The 21,902-nt window shown below is 37.5% G+C and overlaps 2 protein-coding genes across 2 annotated transcripts; one reads left to right on the top strand and one right to left on the bottom strand.

Annotated features, from left to right (window-relative positions):
* The first annotated feature begins 2,122 nt into the window (after positions 1-2,122).
* On the top strand, positions 2,123-2,784 carry LOC145123252 (glycine-rich protein). Its single transcript, XM_079058473.1, has one exon. It carries the CDS (start codon positions 2,165-2,167, stop codon positions 2,600-2,602), a length of 438 nt encoding a protein of 145 aa, XP_078914599.1. The 5' UTR covers positions 2,123-2,164; the 3' UTR covers positions 2,603-2,784.
* A 14,603-nt stretch (positions 2,785-17,387) lies between these two features.
* Positions 17,388-21,021, bottom strand: LOC145126551 (uncharacterized). The gene is made up of 4 exons (XM_079061896.1): positions 20,977-21,021; positions 19,689-20,872; positions 18,826-18,928; positions 17,388-17,963 (listed from the first exon to the last, which is right to left on the bottom strand). Exons 1-4 carry the CDS (start codon positions 21,019-21,021, stop codon positions 17,388-17,390), a joined length of 1,908 nt encoding a protein of 635 aa, XP_078918022.1.
* Between the last annotated feature and the right edge of the window lie 881 nt (positions 21,022-21,902).

The raw sequence follows: 21,902 nt of genomic DNA on the forward strand, positions 1-21,902 counted from the left end.
TTTTGATACTATGATGATCTATTTATGTAAAAGAATGGATTGTTTAGTTATTTAAAAATGAAAAATTTTCTATGAATTTTGGGACGTTTCAAAGTTAAGCTAAGGATCTGCTCAGGATTACATGATAGAATGCATGTTTAGGAGAGATGCCTTCTTCTTGCCTGTTATGTATCTTTTATGTACTTGTTAGGGTTTATGCTAAAATTGATGGATTGTTTAGTGAATGCTTTAGAGTTCTATATGATTAGTACTAGATACCCTTATAATTTTTGGTCCATACTTACTGCTTGTTCGTGTCTGATTAAGGCCTTATGATAGAGACATTGATTCAAATGTCTATATTATCTTTGGTTATATATGACTTGCAGTCACGAGGTGATTTTTCTACGTTAGTAGAGACCTTTTCGGCACGCGGGTAAAGAATGGGAAATCCTAGGAATGCCTAGGAAGTATATTAGTATATTAGTATATGAGTACACTTTTATGGTAGGGTTGACTAGTAGTGGCCATAGGGAAGCAACTTAGGAACTTTAAGATGATTCCTGGGGCGGGTACATATAGGTATGGAAGGTAGTATGAGCCCGTGCTACCGAAAGCACACGATCTGTACTTGAATCAGGTATAATCCTTAGGATTAATCTAAGGGGTTGATAGTGGGGCATAGTGTGAGTTAACAGTATGACCATGTTTTAACCTCTCTGTTGTATTTTCAGAATGGTGATAACTTGTCGTGGAGGTAGTTTAGGTTTTGGTTAAGGCTCTGGTTCTGGATCGGGTGATTCTGAGTTGCGCGACTTGATCAATGCAGCGATTTCGAGGGTTATTGGAGGATTTGCCTCGTATGTTCGATACGATCAATGATGAGTTGGTGGCGATGATGGATGAGCGGTTTCAGACTATTCGGGTTGACTTGGAGGCCAGTCGGCCCCGAACTCGTGAGGTCACTTTCCGTGAGTTCTGTGTACTCATAGAGCTCCCGATTTTTCGGGGAAGAAGGAGCCCATCTTCAGTATGCGATGGATTCCGGATGAGGCAAAGGTCAGATTCGCTACATGTCTTCTACGAGAGGGAGCTCGACACTGGTGGGGTGGGTGGGGTGGGATGATCCGTGCTCTTGGACCGGAGGCTATTGACGCTATGACTTAGCAGGATTTCTTCACCGGGTTGAGGGAAGAGTGCGTACCTGTTATTGAGGTGCATCGGTTGGCCCGAGAGTTCTATGCTCTCGAGTAGACCATGGAGAGGGTGACTGAGATCATCGCCAAATTTATGGAGAGTGGATTGTTTTTCCCTGAGTATGCAGCCGGTGGGGAGATGAAGATGATGAGATCTTTGGATATGTTGAGAAGTGACATATGAGAGTTTGTTAATGTTGCTAGATGCTAGTCCCTTGAGCAAATGATTTAGATGGCCCAAAAATGGGAGATTGAGTTAGAGCTTCAAAGGAAGAGGAAGCGGCCACATGTTCACATTACTCCATTTTAAAGATGAAGAAAAGATCTTAAGCACAAGAAATAAGGTTATCATTATCGTCTATAACTAAAAACATAAGATCATAAAAGAGACTAACATGAGTGTCATTATTATTTTTTTGTCTATCAAGATAAATAGATTAAATGTTGATGTAATATGATACTTTTCCGTGGCTTGTGATGATTAGTTCCAAGTTGAATGACGATTTTTTGTGGTTCAACTATAATATAAAAACTAAGGATGCGGGATCAAATCATGATAAGATCTTAAGACCCTAATCAAAATCGTAAAATTACTGTATAAATCATGTTTCCGATAAATTCTAATATGATGAGGATATTTTTTGCTCTTAAAATCTTGAGATGAAATTGAAATCATAACAACCATTAGCAAAAACTATTATAACCCAACTTTACTAAAAGCTTATAAATTTGAAGTCCGGTTTATTTTGATACACTATCTAACACATTAAAGCTGCTCAACGATTTTCTTTCATGTTTTTAATAAGGATATGCATGAGTACCTTTTACCCACATTTATACCTTCAAAGTTCAACCTACCTCTCATAGTCTCATGCAACCCTACATCCTCCTAAATGCTCATTTCCTACCCCCATACCCACACATGACACAACCCCACCCACCACCATAAATATCCCCCAACACCCATTTGCTCGAAGTCCACTTTCACCATGAAAAACCTCATCATTCCTTTCCTCTTCATCTTCTTCCTTTTCACTATCACTATTGCAACCCGCCCCGACCCACAGTCCGACAAGCACAACTCCAACAACAACAAGAAAGGTGGTCGGGATGACAGTAGCGGCGGGTTCTTCGGCCCCGGTACAGGACCCGGATTCAACATACCCGGAATGGGAAACAACTGGCCAGGAAATGGTGTGGGTGGCGGGTACGGTTCGGGTTATGGAGGTCCGAAAGGTCATCACTCTAAAAGTGGGGTAGTTAGTACCACTGTGGTGTGTAAAGACAAGGGACCGTGTTACAAGAAGAAGTTGACATGTCCGGCGAAATGCTTCACTGCGTACAGCCGATCCGGTAAGGGGTACGGCGGAGGTGGCGGTGGAGGTGGGTGCACCATGGACTGCAAGAAGTGTGTGGCTTACTGTTAAGATATACATATATTATACGTTATGTCGTTGTCAGGTACAACACCGTGGTAGCGGCGGCGGGTGGTTGAGATATAGCCAGTGGCCGGTAAACTGCTTCTGTAGTAGTATGTAACTCCCGTTTTGCCTTTTCACCGGAAGTTTGTAATATTTATGTTTTATTGTTATTACTTATATATTATCCATGTCATATGTTATATTACGTAAATATAGACGATGATATGAACACGTTTCATAATAACTGGATTTGATTTAAAATCTGAAAATTGAAAATTATATTTTGAAATTGAATATGTGGTTATTGAAGATTTTTATTTGATAAAACCAATATAAAAATTCAGTTATTAATTTATTAATATTTGTATTGATTTGATAAAATAGGATGCTAATATCCCTCCCTTTTTAGAAAAAGAAAACTCATACGCTTAATATTATTATAAAATATTGGCCTAATCCATTTGATAAGGGTTTTGCCTTTTAAATTGGAAGTCTCGAGACTCGGGTTCTAACCCGAAAATGAACAATTTCGTGATACTAACTTCTAACCATTAGCCCGTTCAAAAAAATATTATTATAAAAATATTGTATCCTATATGGTATTAAATACTGGTCGAGTTAAATGCCAATTATCTGATTTTTGAAAAATAAATAAATTATCCTTATAACTATAGATTAATCACTTGCTTACCCAAGCAGTACATTACTAAAATCGTATTTTGAAATTACTTTTCGTGTCAAAAAAAAACATAAAATTTAAAGTCGACCTTTAAAGATTTATGTTTTAAGTACAGAATTAAGCATATTACAAGAATGGTCTTTGTATTTTGCTTTTTTCTCACATGTGCTCATGCCCTCTGGTTCGTAGGAGAAGTAACAGTAAAAGTTCCCACTGCTCATGGACATTCAACTTCGTCCTTTTTCTCTTCGAAAAACAATAGACAGATGAGAAAATATACACAAAATTAAGAGATCTACATCTGGACGCTGGATACGTTTTCGAGCAACAAATCATCTCCTCCCATGAACTCCTCTAGTCTTTCTTTGATCAATTTCATTAACTCCGTCCAAATCTTCAATCCAGTCTGGCATGAACTCATTTTCTACTTAATATAACTTGTTTTCATTACCAACTTGCTCTTTTAAGGCGCATGTGAGTTTTTTTAGAAATATGGGCATTTTGAAGAAAAAGTTGTAAATATAGGAGGTGTTCTGAATTTTCTTTGCAAGAATTCGGAAATTAACAATAATAAGTCCATAACATATACTATGTTACGAAATTACAAGAATAAGGACATGACATATTACAATAAGAATCCTAAAATCTGAATTTGTCTTTTTTACAATTATCTTGAATTTTCATTTGAGCAGACATACACTCACACGAAACGCGAAACTCGTACACATTTTTAGTGTAGAGAATCTTAGTCTGACAGGCAGACAGCCAAAACATATCCATGACAACATCGTACGACTTGATCCCAATCAGAAACTTGTGAGTAACGTCAATGTGTACATTATTGTGGCGTATAGACAACAATCTTGTTATGTACGATTTTATACCACTTTTTCATGATTATTGATTGGAGTCGAATGAGACAATTGAAGTAGATTACTCGAACCTTTCTATGCAACAAGGTCAAAGGTGTGCAAGCCAATTTCATAAGGAGATCAACATTCTTCATCTCGATAAAACTTATGAATGTCGACTATGTTACCAACCTGGTCATAATTTGAAAAATTATAAAAATTACCCACCGATATTCAAATGAGATGTGAATTTTGTATTTTTTGTAAAAACCATGTTGTAATTTACGGTTTACTTTTTATTTTAATTTAACATGTGGTTTTTATTGTAATGATGTATGTATTTAATCTTTTAATTTCGTAAGATAGGAACTATATTCTAATTTACTTTTTAATTTGTTGTGTAATGTCATTTGCAATATATTAAGTATATATCAGTTTGAAGGTGTTGATGAGACACATTTACTCACAAAACAGTTTAGAAATAATACTTAAATTTTAATTATATATTTTAAATAAATTATTTCATACATAATATACAATAAGGGTTCGAAATTTAAAATTATATATAAGAGATATAAATATTAAAAAATATAAGATGATAGATATGATAGGTTTTATGCATAAGAACAATCTTATGTGCTCATAAAAACCATAATGCTTGGATCTAGGTTTCTCTATTGTATGAATCCAAGACTTACAAACCCTAATCTAGCATACATAATATCAAAATTAACATATAACATCAGATCTAGATGTTTACCTTTTCAAATTGTAGCTTGAATCTTCTTCTCTTGAGCTTAGAATCACAATTGTAATTCCTCTAATGGATCACAAACACCACACAAGCAAGAAGGCAACTTTGAGAGAGAGAGAGAGAGAGGATGCTAATTTTCGGCCTAGGGTTTTCTCTTTGGAACAAGTGTCCGAAAATTACATGCAAGGGTCTCTATTTATACTATAGGCTGCTAGGGTTTCAGTCTAAACTCTAATGGATACCTTAGCCACCAAGTAGCCAAAGGAACCTTCTGGAATAGGGCCCTTGGACGAAAATATGATGATCCCTCATCATAATTTCGTTCCCCCTTAGTCCATTAGGTTTCCCAGCCCAAAACTCAACTATCACACATTTGACAGTTTATGCCCCTTTATTTAATTAATCTCTTTTAGTCATCAAATTAATTCCTAATTAATTTATGACTAATACTAATTAAATAAATATGATTTCGCCTTTAATATATTATTCTTATAATATATTAATAAACCATAATATCCTCTCTCTTTCCTTAAATTACCTTGTCAAGTTGCTTTGGTGAAGGTAACCCAAAAGGACCATGCATAACCGGGTCAAGTGCATACCAAATATAGTTACGGGCTTAGACACTAATCCAACAGTCTCCCACTTGGATAAGTCTAGTAACTATATCTCACATACGACTTCAGGATCCGGTTAGCAATCGTAGCTCTTATACGCTTCTGTCAACTCTGATCAAAATCCTGTCCTTCAGATAAAGGATCGTATAATCCTCTGTTCTAGATATCATGCCGACAATACTTATTGTCCAGCATTTGTTTCTCGATTTCTGATTTGTTTGACATAGAATTCAGTTGAACACATCAACCTCATCCTGACCGGGCCCGGCACATAAGTCAAACCAAATCATCAAGTGGCCAAGATATCGCTTTTATACTCTTAGAATAAAAGGAACATAAAACTTCGATTTATATGCTTTTATTATCTACTAGCTAAGTTACACACAATAATACGTTTTATAACATCAAGTTACTGATGCGTTTTCGTATTATCAATGCATAATCATCTAGCAAACAATAACCATATCTCTAGGTTTAAAGATTATATGATATTATCATCTTGCGATCACTTGTGATAACTTTCATGAAGTGATACTAGCAAGTGCGGGTTTATTCCAATGCTCAAAACATATTTCATAAGCACTCATAAACTTTGTAGCAAACCTTTGCTATGTCTAAACCTTTTAGACAATCTACAAACAAATTTATGACAATCTTCTTACATATCTACTTCCAACATATGAGCGATTGTGGACTGTTCGAACAATCTTATTATTCAGGAAGTCAAAACATGCAAAATTTGGAAATAACAGATAAATAATCAACACAAGATAGTAACTTTCTTATAAATAACACACCTTTATTTAATCATCAAAATGTTGAATACAAAATTATCCATTACAAATTTCCTATCTATCTAATCTAAACTAATATCGTCCTTTAGCCCAACGCTCCTAGGGTGCTTCAAATGCTTAACCCTACTCAGTCCCTTCGTAAGGGGATCTGCTGGGTTATCTTCTGACGATACCCTCTTCACAACGAGGAGTCCCTCTTCTACCCGATGTCTAATAAAATTGTATTTTCTGTCGATATGTCGAGATCTGCCATGATCCCTTGGTTCCTTGGTCAAGGCAACCGCTCCTTCATTATCACAGAAAATTTCCATGGGCTCCTTTATGGATGGCATAACTCCAAGGTCTCATATGAAGTTCTTCAACCATATAGCCTCCTTTGACGCTTCGCTTGCCGCAATGTACTCTGATTTTCACGTTGAATCAGCTACGGTCTCTTGCTTGGAACTTTTCCAAGTCACTGCTCCTCCATTCAGGGTAAAGACCCAGCCTGAATGCGATCGGTAATTATCCCGATCCGTCTGAAAACTAGTGTCACTGTACCCTCGCACCCTTAAGTCATCACTCCCACCGAGGACTAGAAACCATTCCTTGGTCCTTCGTAGGTACTTAAGAATATTCTTGACAGCAATCCAATGCGCTCTACCAGGGTTCCCTTGATATCTGCTGACCATGCTCAAAGCGAAGGCCACATCAGGGCGAGTACAGGTCATAGCGTACATAATTGAGCCAACTGCGGAAGCGTAAGGTACTCGACTCATATCATCTATCTCTGCCTCTGTACTCGGGCTCTGAGTCTTACTCAGTTTGGTATTGCATTGAATTGGCAACTCCCCTTTCTTGGAATTTTCCATACTAAAACGTTTTAGTACCTTTTCCAAGTATGTATCCTGACCGAGTCCTATCAGTCTCTTACTTCTGTCTCTCACTATCCTTATTCCCAGAATGTACGAAGCCTCTCCGAGGTCCTTCATAGCGAAACACTTCCCAAGCCAGGACTTGACCTCCTGTAAGGTTGGGATGTCGTTTCCTATGAGCAGTATGTCATCGACATACAATACGAGGAAGCTTACTATACTCCCACTGGCCTTGACATACACACATGACTCATCTTCGCTTCGTAGAAAGCCAAACTCTTTGACCTTCTCGTCAAAACAAAGATTCCATCTGCGAGATGCTTGCTTTAATCCATAAATGGATTTTTCAAGCTTTCACACCCTATTGGGATGCTTCGCATCGACAAAACCCTTTGGATGATTCATGTAAACATCCTCAGCCAACTTCCCATTTAGGAAATCGGTTTTTACATCCATCTGCCAAATTTCATAATCATGAAACGCAGCTATTGTGAGCATTACCCTAATAGACTTTATCTTAGCAAATGGTGAGAAGGTCTCATCATAGTCAACTCCAGGAGTTTAAGTAAAGCCCTTCGCGACCAATCGCTCTTTATAAGTGTGCACTTTCCAATCCATGTATGTCTTCTTCTTGAAGATCCACTTGCACCCGACTATCTTACGACCTGGTATATTATCAACCAAATTCCAAACTTGGTTGTCATACATGGACTGAATCTCGCTGTCCATTGCCTCTTTCCATTTAGCAGACTCTGGGCCTGCCATGGCTTTCTTATAGCTATTAGGTTCGTCCAGATTTACTAGTGTACTATCACTAATAAACGTACCCCCGTCAGTAGTAATATGGAAACCATAAAACTGGGGTGGAACACTAACTCTATTGGAACGTCTAAGAGGTAAGGACTGGTCAATTGGTTCAACAGGAGTTTCCTCCTCAGGTTGAGCGCCAGTGTCAGAGGTTCCTTCATCTCCTGACTCTTGAAGCTCTTCAAGGTCAATCTGACTCCCACTGTCTCCTTGACTTATGAGTTCTCTCTCTTTGAAAACTCCTCTCCTAGCAACAAAGACAACATTGTCACTTGGTCTATAGAAGAGATAGCCAAAAGACTTATGTGGAAAGCCGATGAAATAACACTTCTCACTACGAGGTTCTAGTTTGTCTTGAGTCTCTCGTCTTACGAAAGCTTCACAACCCCAAACCTTGACATGTGCTAACGAGGGAGCTTTCCCTGTCCACATCTCGTGACGTGTCTTGGCAACCTTCTTGGTGGGAACTAGGTTAAGGATATGGGCGGCAGTCTCTAAGGCATACCCCCAGAATGAGATTGGTAACGAAGCACGACTCATCATAGAACGAACCATGTCCAACAAGGTTCGATTACGTCTCTCAGCCACACCATTCAATTGTGGCGTTCTAGGAGGCGTCAATTGCGAAACTATTCCGCATTCTTTTAGATAGTCGTGAAACTCAAGACTTAGGTACTCTCCTCCTCGATCAGATCGAAGAATCTTGATTTTCCTGCCCAGCTGATTCTCTACTTCATTCTTAAACTCTTTGAACTTTTCAAAGGTTTCTGAATTTTGCTTAATTAAGTAGATATATCCATATCTGCTATAATCGTCTGTAAAAGTCACGTAGAAGTGACAAGCGTCCCTTGTGGTGGATCTAAAGGGTCCACATACATCTGTATGTATGAGATCCAATACACCCTCACCCCTTTCACATGTGCCAGTAAAGGGTGACTTGGTCATCTTCCCAAGTAAACAAGACTCACACACGTCATCGTCCCTAAGGTCGAATGACTCCAAGACTCCATCCTTTTGGAGTTGGGCTGTGCGTTTCTTGTTAACATGGCCAAGGCGACAATGCCACAAGCATGCTTTGTCCAAACTTGTGGACGAATCAATATTCAAAACATCATTTCCTGAATTATCTATAATTAACACCGATTCATAAATCCCATTACAAGGTAATGCATTGAAATAAAAGACACCATTCAAATAAGCATTAATAGAACCATTACTATTATCAAATGAATATCTGAAACCTTGTCTAAACAATCCATGAAAAGAAATGATGTTCCTTGCCATATCTGGCGAATAGCAACAATTATTTAAATCTAGCCCTAACCCATTACTCAACACTAAGGAATAAACTCCGATCTTGGTGACTGGTGAAGACTTCTTGTTTCCCATGATCAAGTTTATCCTTCCATGCTCCACTTCCCTACTTTCTCTTAGCCCCTGCAAATCAGAACAAATGTGGTAACCACATCCAGTATCAAGGACCCATGAAGTAGCAAGTGATGAGTTATTAGATTTAATTAAATACATACCTGCAAAGGTGGGCTTTATCTTCCCATCCTTAATATCCTGAAGATATTTAGGGCAGCTTCGTTTCCAGTGGCCCTTCTGGTGGCAATAGAAGCACTCTGTTTCCTTGGGGTCAGAAGAGGGTTTAATAGAACCTGCTTTGGTCCCACTAGAAGAGGAACCATCTTGGGGATTACCCTTTTGGTGGCTCTTAGAAGGAGCATTCCTCTTCTTTCCCTTTCCTTGGCCAATTGCCAACACAGGAGCAGCTACAGTAGAGGATGATGCAATAGATTTGTCCTTGAGGTTGCTCTCAGCTGTCCTCAGGAGCCCTTGAAGTTTACTCAGGGTGACCTCTTCCTTATTCATGTGGTAGGTCATTCTGAACTGGTTGTAGCAGGAAGGCAAGGAGTGGAGGATGATGTCGATAGCCAAATCCTCATCAAACTTAACATTAAGTTTGAGAAGACGATCAACATACCTTTGCATTCTTTGCAAATGAGCAGTTAGGGATTATCCACTCCCCATCCTAGCGGTGATCATGTTGGTAATGATCTCATAGCGCTCTTGCCTCGCGCTCTGGTGGTACCTGTCCAACAAATCTTGATGCATCTCATATGGATACATGTCCTCATAGGACTTTTAGAGTTCGAGGTTCATGGTGGCCAGCATGATGCAATGAACTTTCGTCGCATCACGCTCGTGGGCCTCAAAGGCGGCCATCTCTTCAGGAGTAGCTTCTTCTGGGTTGATCTTTTCTAGTTTCTCATCGAGGACATATTCTTTGTCCTCGTAGCGAGTTATCATGCGAATGTATCTCATCCACTCGTTGAAGTTTGAGCCATCAAATGTCACCTTTTGACATAGGTTCATCAACAAGAATGACCTAGAAGTGTTGTTGTTTGCGTTTGCGTTAGACATCTGAAATAGAAAGAAACAAAGTTTGATTAGAAATGAATCCCCAACTAAACACCCAAATGAGAAATTAGGGCTAGGATCCAACAACATTATTTACACCTTAGCAAAGGGATGTCGTAATCTAAAAGTAAATAATTTGAAGGTAAGTGAATGACGATTCACTAATTTTCACCATGAAAAACGAAATAGAGATTAAGTTTTAAATGTATTTGAAAATTCCTAGATTTCTTTTGAGATTCATTGAACATTTCAATGGCATGTTTAAATCTCGATATGCACTTCAAATTTGCGACTGGGATGCCGAGGATCACAAACAAGTTGTGAATAACCATGCAAATCAACATGGTGCACCCAATGTCTCTATCACCTAATCAATGTGTCGGTTAGCCCCGCACGCTCCATTGATCTATGATAAACATCGAGCCACCCTTTGTCACCAATGTCAATCCCAAATTAGTGTGCCGGTTAGCCACGCACGCTCCACTAACGTTTGACAGGGGTACAAAGTGTAATTCCATGAAATAGCATCATTTTCACATTTTACCCTAAAGTAACTAAGATTGGGAATTTATAAAACAATGTAGTTACTATAATATTTCCATTATACTTATAATGAGGAATTAAGTGTCCTATCCTATCCGTTCGGCTAACGACCCTCCACCAGTCAAGCAAGCGGTAGGTGTGAGTGTACACCCATTAAGCGTTATTTTATAGGCAGCAACCTTATACCCACCTTATAGACTGGCTTCGTGAATGAGGCCTACTAGTGATAAAACTAGCTTATTCTTATATTAATCTTGTAATAGATAAAGTATAAGATTGAATTTTAAACTTGTAAAATTCTAAGGGTTGAAATTTAAAATTTTTCAAAATTAAACTTTTCAAATCAAAAAATTAAATTTCAAAACTTGAGGGCAAGTTTTGAACTTTTCAAAACACAAGGGATCAAATAACAAATAATATAAATCAAACAATTAATTTAGTGATTATCTATATTTGACGTAATTCAATTTCTTGCAAGATAAGTTACCCAATTAATTCAAATAATCAATTTTAATCATATAAGGAATTTATTATCTAATCAATTGGTAATTATCTTGTGTTTTGGCAAGGATAATCTTTCAATAACAATAAAATTCGAATTTTATCAGTTAAAAACATATAAGGCAATTATTCTTCACCAAAACAGCAAGAAATCCCGAGATATCCTTTGTCTGAGTCCCAAACTCGCCGAGTAGCAATCTGAACTCGCCGAGTCCAGATACTGACTCGCCGAGTTGGTTCGGGCAGAGGCAAGAAAATCGATTTTCAGCAAGAATTCGACAATTGCATCACATACAACAGAAACCAATCAAGGCTCTGATACCACTGATGGGTTTTATGCATAAGAACAATCCTATGTGCTCATACAAACCCTAATGCTTGGATCTAGGTTTCTCTATTGTACATGCAATGAATCCAAGACTTACAAACCCTAATCTAGCATACATAATATCAAAATTAACATATAACATCAGATCTAGATGTTTACCTCTTCAAATAGTAGCTTGAATCTTCTTCTCTTGAGCTTAGAATCACAATTGTAATTCCTCTAATGGATCACAAACACCACACAAGCAAGAAGGCAACTTTGAGAGAGAGAGAGAGGATGCTAATTTTCGGCCTAGGGTTTTCTCTTGGGAACAAGTGTCCGAAAATTGCATGCAAGGGTCTCTATTTATACTATAGGCTGCTAGGGTTTCAGTCTAAACCCTAATGGATACCTTAGCCACCAAGTAGCCCAAGGAACCTTCTGGAATAGGGCCCTTGGACGAAAATATGATGATCCCTCATCATAATTTCGTTCCCTCTTAGTCCATTAGGTTTCCCAGCCCAAAACTCAACTATCACACATTTGACAGTTTATGCCCCTTTATTTAATTAATCTCTTTTAGTCACCAAATTAATTCCTAATTAATTTATGACTAATACTAATTAAATAAATATGATTTCTCCTTTAATATATTATTCTTATAATATATTAATAAACCATAATATCCTCTCTCTTTCCTTAAATTACCTTGTCAAGTTGCTTTGGTGAAGGCAACCCAAAAGGACCATGCATAACCGGGTCAAGTACATACCAAATATAGTTATGGGCTTAGACACTAATCCAACAAGATATAAGGCTTAAATTATAGATATATAAAATTAAACACTTTCAAAACACCATTATTCCTACCAAGTTTTTCTTTTTTAAAAATCCCTATATTTATGTGTTTTAAACTTACACCGTAATCAATGTTCAGTGATTTATCAAAATTTGCATCAAAATCAAACCACAAAAATACATATTTTTTTCTAATAAGCGCATGTTAACACCGGATCAAACCACTCTAAAGCATATAAGTATTATGTGTGATTGCAGGAAAGTAATATGCAATTATGAATAAGAAACTTGAAGAAGATGGAGAGGGATTTAATTTAAGAACCCTAAAAACCAAAACTTAAAATCAAAGAAATCGATAAAAGGGGGAGCAGTGGCAATGGAATGTGTGGGTTGAGCGATGGAAGATTAGGACTAAGGGATGGCAAAGGCGTTGGCCGCTGATGGTGGAAGGGTGACTAGAAGATGATAGCAACTTATACTTTCACACCATTCATATCCTCCACAAGGTTCCAAAAAAACTAACTCTTTATGTTCATCTTATGTTTGAAGGTTCTAATCTACCTTTTATCCTCATGGATTTCATTTTTTGTATAAATTATCCACATGTTCTTCTTCTCAATCGCTGCAAGGATTTCCTTTCTTTCTGTTTCGATTTGCTTTGATGCCATTTTCATCTTTTCTAGATTTGCTTCTTTTGTCAGTTCATCACATCATATGTCGTCCAAGAACTAAGCCCATTGTCATAGGTTTGAAGTGGGGGTGTTAAATTTAGGGGCAATGTTGGACTATTTGAAATACATTTTTGGGAGAGAAAAAGAAAATTAAGTTTTGACTTAATCAAGAGAGTGAATGACTTATTGTAACTTTGGTGTGAATCATTTTATGGCTTTAGAATATTTATATAAGCTTAGGTACCTAACCTTTTATTCACGTTTCTCCCTTTTGATCTCTTCTTCTTCTTCCTGAAGACGCATCCAAATCTCTACGAGCTTGTGAGATAAATCGTTGGTGATCTTAGAACTCTTTCCTATATATATCTGAATTTCAGAATTGCTTCATCCACAGACAATCATAAACCTTGATAAATGAGAGAATTGATCATCAGACCAAGACCATCACAAAGTTTGATTAAAAACATAATTGACGTAGTTTTAATTGGTATCAACATTTGTTGCACAATTAATTGCATTAATGAATCTTGCTGATATCTTCTTATCCCACGTAATCTTCCAATGTCTATGTTTTTTCATTAATTTTGAATTTAACTATTGAGAAAAGGGAAATCTCCAGAAAAGTCCTAAAATTTTACTCTAATTTACGAAAAAGTCTCAAACTAAAATTTGTTTATGTAAAAGCATGATTTACCGGTAAAAATGACGATTTGACCATTTTTTCCGGTTTTACCGGTTTTATTACTTACCTGTTTCACTAAAATCTCATTATTTTACCCTAATTTGCGAATAAGTCCCAAAATAAAATTTACTAATGATTTGGTCATTTTCTCTATGTAACATACATTTTACATGTTTCATTGTTGACCCAGACGCCTAGTCATTAAATGAGATGATGAGATGGATATGTTGAGTTATATAATGTTATGTTTAGAATAAAACTTGATATCCTGATGTATTGTGTATTTTTTTGGAACATAAAATGCATCTAACGAAGACTATTGACATATAGGCCCTATAATGTTTTTAAGGTTTACCCATTTAGCCACTTAACTTATTTTTTGGCCTAATAAGGGAACGAAGTAGTGAGGAACCTGTTTATTTAGCCATCTTCACCTTTTCCCCCGATTTTATTGACAAATAGTCAAAAATTGCCACATCACCCATTGGAAAGTAATATCACATTTTGACCATTTCTTTGTTACCATAGATCTGAACACAAACCCATCAGCATCTCTTGTTTTATCACATAAAATCTATCATTTCCTCCTTTTCCATTTCCAAATCCATTCTCCTTTCTGGAGACGAACCTATCATGGCTTTCTCTTAATAGTTAAACTAGCACCACCTCTCCAATCATTTTCACCATCGTTGCTTTCGTTATACACATGAGATTTTTTTAAAAGAGTCAGACTTTAACTCACTAACCCAGTCACAAAGTTCAGCTTCATACTCGATTAACCTCTTAGCAGAGACCTGCGTTTTTTCTAACAAAATAAGGTTTGTGTAGGAATCAATTCACTTGATTCTTGTAGAATGGAAAAAACCTTAACTGTGCATGAAATAGGAACAGAAGAAAAGGGAAGTGGTTGATTAAATACCAAGTGATATAATCACACTATCACAAGAGATGATTTACTCACCTGCACCTTGTGCACCAACGAACAGGAGATAAGAAGCAAAAACAGGGGATAAAAGTTTTTTTGGAAAATTGCTTAATTACCAAGCTTTCTTAGAAACGAGAATACAAAACTTGTTCTCGAATTCATTAATAAATCTACATACGTCCTCTACTTATACTAAAACAATAAGTATTTGACTCATATAAAACTGGAACAAAAACAATTAATTAAAAAAACTTCCCAAAATGCCCTTCCTCCTAAAACCGTCTTTTTTCTGAATGAGTCGAACATCCCGTGTGAAAACCTCATTTCCGTTTGATACTGATGGGTTTGAATTTATGATGAACCGGGTTACAAGGAAAGAAGATGATTTGAAATGGTGTGGCGGTGAAAAGATGTTGTAGGGCATGCTACAGTGGAAATGGAGGGAAGGAGGGAAAAATGAGGAAAATGTTATGGGGCAAGTGACGTGGGGTCATAAGAAGTGCTTATGTGGCAAGGGGTAACTGGTTTACCCCTTCAATTCTTCCGAAATGACCTAATAGACCCGACAAAAACGAGTTTGTTCCCTTATTAGGCCAAAAAATAAGTTAAGTGGCTAAATGGGTAAACCCTAGAAACATTATAGGGCCTATATGTTATTTTCCCTTACATAAACTAACAACAACTGTGTTGTTTTTTACGTTTATAAGAAATATCAAATTGTTTATCTAATCTTATGTAACCCAATATATCCATCTCATCAAACATCAACTCATTTTCTGCCCTTTTTTTCTTTGAAACACACATTTTATTGGTTTCATTGTTGACGTAGATACATAGTCATAAATGAGCTGATTAGATGGATATCAAATTTTACAGTAAATGTAGCATTATATAATCCATCGTATCCATCTTATTAACTAGTTTAATGACTAGGTGGCTAAGTCATCAATGAAACCGATAAAATGTATGTTACATGAAGAAAATGGCCAAATCATCAATAAATTTTATTTTGTGACTTATTCGCAAATTAGGGTAAAATAATGGGACTTTAGTGAAACAGGTAAGTAATAAAACCGGTAAACCGGAAAGAAGGGGTCAAATCGCGATTTTTACAGGTAATTCATGCTTTTTCGTAAACAAAATTTAGTTTGAGACTTTTTCGTAAATTAGGGTAAAATTTTAGGACTTTCTAGAGATTTCCCATTGAGAAAATCAAGGACATTGATTAAAAAAAACAAGGGTTATTGATTCATCCCAAGTAACAACCACGAAACTTCATTAAAAACATAATTGATAGTTGTTTTTATTGCTGTTGAGAATTGTTTCTTCATTTTTCTAGATAATTTCTTGCTTTCTTTTTAATACTTATTATTGCTTGTAGATTTTGTTGTAGATTTGGATATCAATTTTTGTTGCTTTTTTTTCTTCTTGACTTTCGACTACATTGTTTTGTTTTATGCATTTTCGAAATGTTAAACATTCATTTGTTTCCTCCATGTTAACTGTTGGATACGTGAGGCTCTGTTTACTCATGTGAGGAAACAAAGGCTGCCTTGATTGTGTTAATCAATTGCCTATTAATCAACTTTTATGTATTAGTTTTTGTTACAATTAATAATTTCCCATGAACAATAATTGTATTTCATCCAAAATATATATAGGATATGTTTGTGGGCTATCATATACAAACATTGGGACACGTAGGGTAAAAAGCTAACAAGCCAAATCTAATAAATAAATAAATATACATAATACATGTATACTCTAACAGCCCCCCGTAGTCTGGACGGGAGATCGCGAGCGGACGTTCAAACTAGATCTGAAGTCAAGAAACAAGGAAGACGGTAGCCCTTTCGTGAAAATGTCAGCATATTGATACGAAGACGGGACATGAAGAACTCGAATCTATCCCATTGCAACCTTATCCCGTACAAAATGAATGTCAATCTCAAAGTGTTTAGTACGTTGATGTTGAACCGGGTTGGAAGATAAATAAACAGCACTAACATTATCACAATATACCAGAGTAGCAGTGAGTGGTGGGTAAAGCAACTCGCATAGAAGATTGGGAAGCCAACTCATCTCGGCAACTGCATTTGCAACACCTCTATATTCTGCTTCGGCACTAGACCGCGATATCATGCCTTGTCATTTAGAAGACCAGGATAGAAGGTTCGGACCAAGAAAAACACAATAACCAGAAGTTGAGCGCCTAGTAGAGGGACAACCAGCCCTGTCAGCATCAGAATAAGGACCAGACCTCGAGAAGAGGAAGATTATAATTGTAAACCATGATCAATAGTGCCTCGAACATAACAAAGAATACGTTTGAGAGCTGAGAACTGAGGCTCCCGCGAATCATGCATGAATAAACAGACTTGCTGAACGGCATAAGTAATGTCAGGACGTGTGAAGGTCAAGTACTGTAGAGCTCCTGCCAGACTGTGATAGAGTGTAGGATCGGATACAGGAGGACCGATGCCATCAAATTTAGTAGAAGTATAAGTCGGTGTGCGAGCAGGTTTGCAGTTAAGCATGTTAGCTCGTTCTAAAATCTCTTAAGCATACTTATGTTGAGAAAGAATCATGCCTTGATCATCGTGAGAATACCTATGCCCAAGAAATAGTTTAACGACGCCAAATATGTCATGGAGAATTCTGAACGAAGATTCGTTATAATCTGTTGGAGAAGACCTATGGATGAAGCAGTCAAGACAATGTCATCAACGTAAAGCAGTAAATGAGCAATGTGAGCACCCTGATGATAGATAAAAAGTGATGAGTCTGATTTGTTGTTGACGAAACCAAAACTGATAATAAATTGCACAAATCGGTGGTACCATGCCCGAGGTGCCTGTTTAAGGCCATAAAGAGACCACTGAAGGAGACATACATGATCATGAAGATATGGATCACAAAAACTCGGTGGCTGATGCATATACACCGTTTCTTGAATATGTCCATGAAGAAATGCATTCTTTACATCTAATTGATGAACCAGCCAATGATATGAAATAGCAAGACTGAGTACAGTCCTAATAGTAGAGGGTTTTACAACTGCGCTGAATGTCTCATCACAGTCAATTCCTGGTCGTTGACTGCGCCCATTTGCAACAAGTCTTGCTTTATAACGTGCTAGAGAACCATCTACATTAAGTTTCTTTTTGAATAACCAAATACAATTAACAATATTAGCATTAAGTGGCTAAGGTACGAGTACCCAAGTTCTATTAGCTATAAGTGCACTAAATTCTTCTTTCATTGCATTTCGCCATTTAGGTTCTCGAAACACTTGAGAATAACTTCGAGGAAGGGGGGGAAGTGAGCAAGACATCAGAGTGAAGATTGAGATTTTTTATAGGTTTATAGATCCCATGACGAGACAGGAGATTAGGTAGTGTTGGTGGATGGTAAGGTAGCGCCGGGAGGGGATATTGGGACAGTAGAAGCATCTGCCAAGGAGTGAATGTCGGTAGACGAGGAAACACTGGCATATGAGTCAACGCCAGCAGTGAGATCACCTCCGGTGGGTGTGACAGAACCGAGAGGGTGAGGAGGGTTGGTTGGGTCGTTGAAAAAATTACAAGACCCCTCATAATCCAAGAATGTGTAATCGGGGGGTTGGTTTGGTGTCATAGAGCCAAAAGGAAAAACAGATTCATCAAATGTTACGTGACGAGATATAATAATTTGTTTGGTGTGAAGGTTGAGACACCGGAAACCTTTATGATGTGACGGATAGCCAAGAAAAATACAAGGTACAGATCGGGGTTGAAGTTTGTGAGTGTTGTTGGTTTGAGGATAGCAAAGGCACCCGAACACACGAAGATTATTATAGGAGGGTTGTTTATGGAATAGTTTGTGATAGGGAGTATCATTTTTTAGAGTGGATGAAGGGAGAATATTGAGTAGATGAGTTTTCATATGAAGGGCTTCTACCCAATATGTGGGTGGAAGATGAGCTTGAAAAAGAAGAGTGCGAATGATGTTGTTTATGGAGCAAAGCATCCTTTCAGATTTACCGTTTTGAGGAGAGGTTTACGGACGTCAAAAGCGGATGTGTATGCCATGAGTGTCACATAATTGGTGAAATTGGAAATTATCAAATTCTTTTCCATTATCACACTGAAACATTTGAATATCAATATGGAATTGGTTTTTAATATAAGCACAAAAATGAAGGAATTTGGAAAACACTTCCGATTTGATACGTAAAGGATACACCCATAGGAAATGAGAGAATTGATCAAGAAAAATGACATAATATTTAATTCCACTATGACTTATCACTGGAGATGTCCAAACATCAGAATGTATAATTTGAAACGGAAACATAGCATCGGTTTTAGATAAAGGAAACGTTAAATGAGTATGCTTCCCAAGTTGACAAGCATGACATAAAAACTTAGAATCTCCCTTATTACATGAAATGAAATTATTTGAAAGTAAATGTTGAAACACATGTTGGCTGGGATGACCAAGTCTTTGATGCCACGTGGAAGAGCTGACACTAAGAAGAGCTTGAGGAGTTGAAGGAGTAACCGGATATAGCTCACTCGTGTTATCACACCGAATGAGAGTTTGTTTGGTCAGGAAGTCCTTCACAGAAAAAACAAAAGCATCAAACTCGATAGAACATTTATTATCATGAGTAAATTGAAGAACGGAAACAAGGTTTTTAATAATTTGAGGGGTAATAAGAGCACTGTGTAAACGAAGAGTACGAAATGGGTTAGGACTGAGAGTAGATTAACCAACATGAGTGACCGGAATTCGAGATCCATTACCGACTAAAGCAAAAAAATTATTATTACACTTATTACTAAAGGAGTTGAGTATACCTGAATTATTGTGAAGGTGTGCAGTTGCCCCGGTATCCATATACCATTCAGAGTTTCTCGGATCTTGAAGATTCATAGTGCTAAAAGCTTGAGGGAGCGAGGTTGCTTTATCCGCAGTAGGCGGGTACTGAAAAAATTGCGGTGTATGAGGCTGCATAATGGGCTGAACAGCAGAATACATGGCCTGAGGAGTTGAAGTTGTATTGTTGTTGGGCCAGCTGGAGTTGTTGGGTGCTGAATTGGGCCAATAAAGATGTGGGTTGCGATTAAATGAAGTATTGGACCACTGGGCCATATATGGAGGTAGAGGTAGTAACCTATGCTGAAGTGGGTAATATAACTGCCAAGAAGTCGCTCCTCCCCAGCTGCCAACGAAGGGAGAAGAACCTCCGCCGCTTGATCTGTCACGACCGCCGCCCCGACCAGATCGACCCCCTCTGGCACCACGGTGGTTCCGACCACCACCCCTTCTGCCATTTGAAGAGACACCACGATTTGCAGTTGGATTACGTATTTGATGTTCGACATTCAACATTGTCGGGGAAGATGAATGGTCGTGATGTGATGCCTGTATGTTGCGATTGTGTTCCTTATTGATTGATCGTTCTTCAAGCGTGAGTATCGACCGTATTTCGAGAAAAGTTGGGAACGGTTTTAGATGACGGATGGTGGTAATGATGTGAGCATATTTTTTAGACAATCCATTAAGGGTATATATGACTAAGTTTCTTTCACGGACAGGGAAACCAATATTTGCAAGAAGATCAGATATGGACTTAATTCGGGTACAGTAATCCATGATGGAGGAGTCTCCAATGGTGATGTTATGAAGCTCATCATCAAGCTCCATAGCCTTTGATTCTTTGTTCTCATGAAAAAGGTCTTCGATAGCTTTCCATACTTGTGCAGCAGTGGCATCAGATATGACGATAGACTGGAGTACCGATTGTGTGAGAGTACCATACAACCATTGCTTAACAATGTTTTCAACTTCAATCCAGGTAGTGTCATTCGATTTTGGAGAAGACCCGCCAAGATGATCGTACACTGAGTAACCAATACAGTGGGTTTTAAACAATTCTTTCCAAGAATCATAGTTTAGTCGATCAAGATCTAGGAGGAGAGGAACATACGATTTTATGTTTGTAATGGCGTAGATCTTATCTGTGGGAGAGAGTTTGGGATCGGAAGAATCTAAACCAGTCACTGTTGGTGAAGACGAGAAGGACTTAAAACGCCAAACAAGAAAGATAAAGATCAGAAGAAGAAGAGAAGAGGAGTGACAGAGACGATGGAAAAATATGTTGTTTAAGGATCGGCTAGGGTTGATACCATGTTACAATCAATAATTTCCCATGAACAATAATTGTATTTCATCCAAAATATATACAGGATATGTTTGTGGGCAATCATATACAAACATTGGGCCACACAGGGTAAAAAGCTAACAAGCCAAATCTGATAAATAAATAAATATACATAATACATGTATACGCTAACAGTTTTCACTGATTTCATATATTTCGGTTTTGATCAGGTTAATTAATCAACTTGTATGGATAGGTTCACTAATTTTATGTATGTGGATAAGCTTATTTGTATAAATTTATGGTTCCTTTGTCTTTACTTTAATTATTCAAGGCATGATGGCTGACATTGAAGAAGTTGATAAACCTATATGGAAAAATATAATGAAGATAAACTTAAGGATGAAAGTATATTGGGAAAGGTTTTGATACGTCCTAATATAGTGGTTTGGGCTAGGCATCCATCTTATATAGGTCTTGGTAGGGTCTTGGGGTTTGTTATGGTGGTTGTAACCTTTGTGTGGCTGTGTAGGGCCGAACATGTGTGTACGGCTGTACACCCTGTGTACATCCATACACGTGTGTGCGGCTGTACACTCGTGTACTGTTGGGTGTGCTATAAATAGTAGGTGTTTGTGTCAGTCTTAGGGTGACGTATGTGTGTGTTTTCAAAGGTGTTTTTGACGTTTATATGATATAAATGTGTGTATGCTTGGCTTAATTCTTCTTCTACTCCTTCTACACTCTGATTGATTCCAATATCATTTGATCATTGATTTGGATCTTAGAATTCGGGACTTACAATTGGTATCAAAGCCAAATCAGTGTCAATTTGGATCCTCGTGAGTGTACGACCATAGAATCTTCAATTTTTTTTAGATAATTCGAAATTGCTTATAGAGTATCTGTTTCTGAACAACATTTAAGGCTTTAGATTGAAAAGTCAAGTGT

This window comes from Lactuca virosa, chromosome 7 (assembly GCF_052849685.1).
Source record: "Lactuca virosa cultivar CGN04683 chromosome 7, Lactuca_virosa_CGN04683_v6, whole genome shotgun sequence".
Classification (NCBI taxonomy): domain Eukaryota; kingdom Viridiplantae; phylum Streptophyta; class Magnoliopsida; order Asterales; family Asteraceae; genus Lactuca; species Lactuca virosa.

Coding starts and splice junctions, on each gene's coding strand:
- LOC145126551 (XM_079061896.1), bottom strand. CDS start 21,021: ATGAAATACAATTATTGTTCATGGGAAATTATTGATTGTAACATG. Junction 20,873..20,976: donor AAATTATTGATTGTAACATG/GTATCAACCCTA, acceptor TGGCGTTTTAAG/TCCTTCTCGTCTTCACCAAC. Junction 18,929..19,688: donor GATCCGAGAAACTCTGAATG/GTATATGGATAC, acceptor CAAATGTTTCAG/TGTGATAATGGAAAAGAATT.
- LOC145123252 (XM_079058473.1), top strand. CDS start 2,165: ATGAAAAACCTCATCATTCCTTTCCTCTTCATCTTCTTCCTTTTCACT.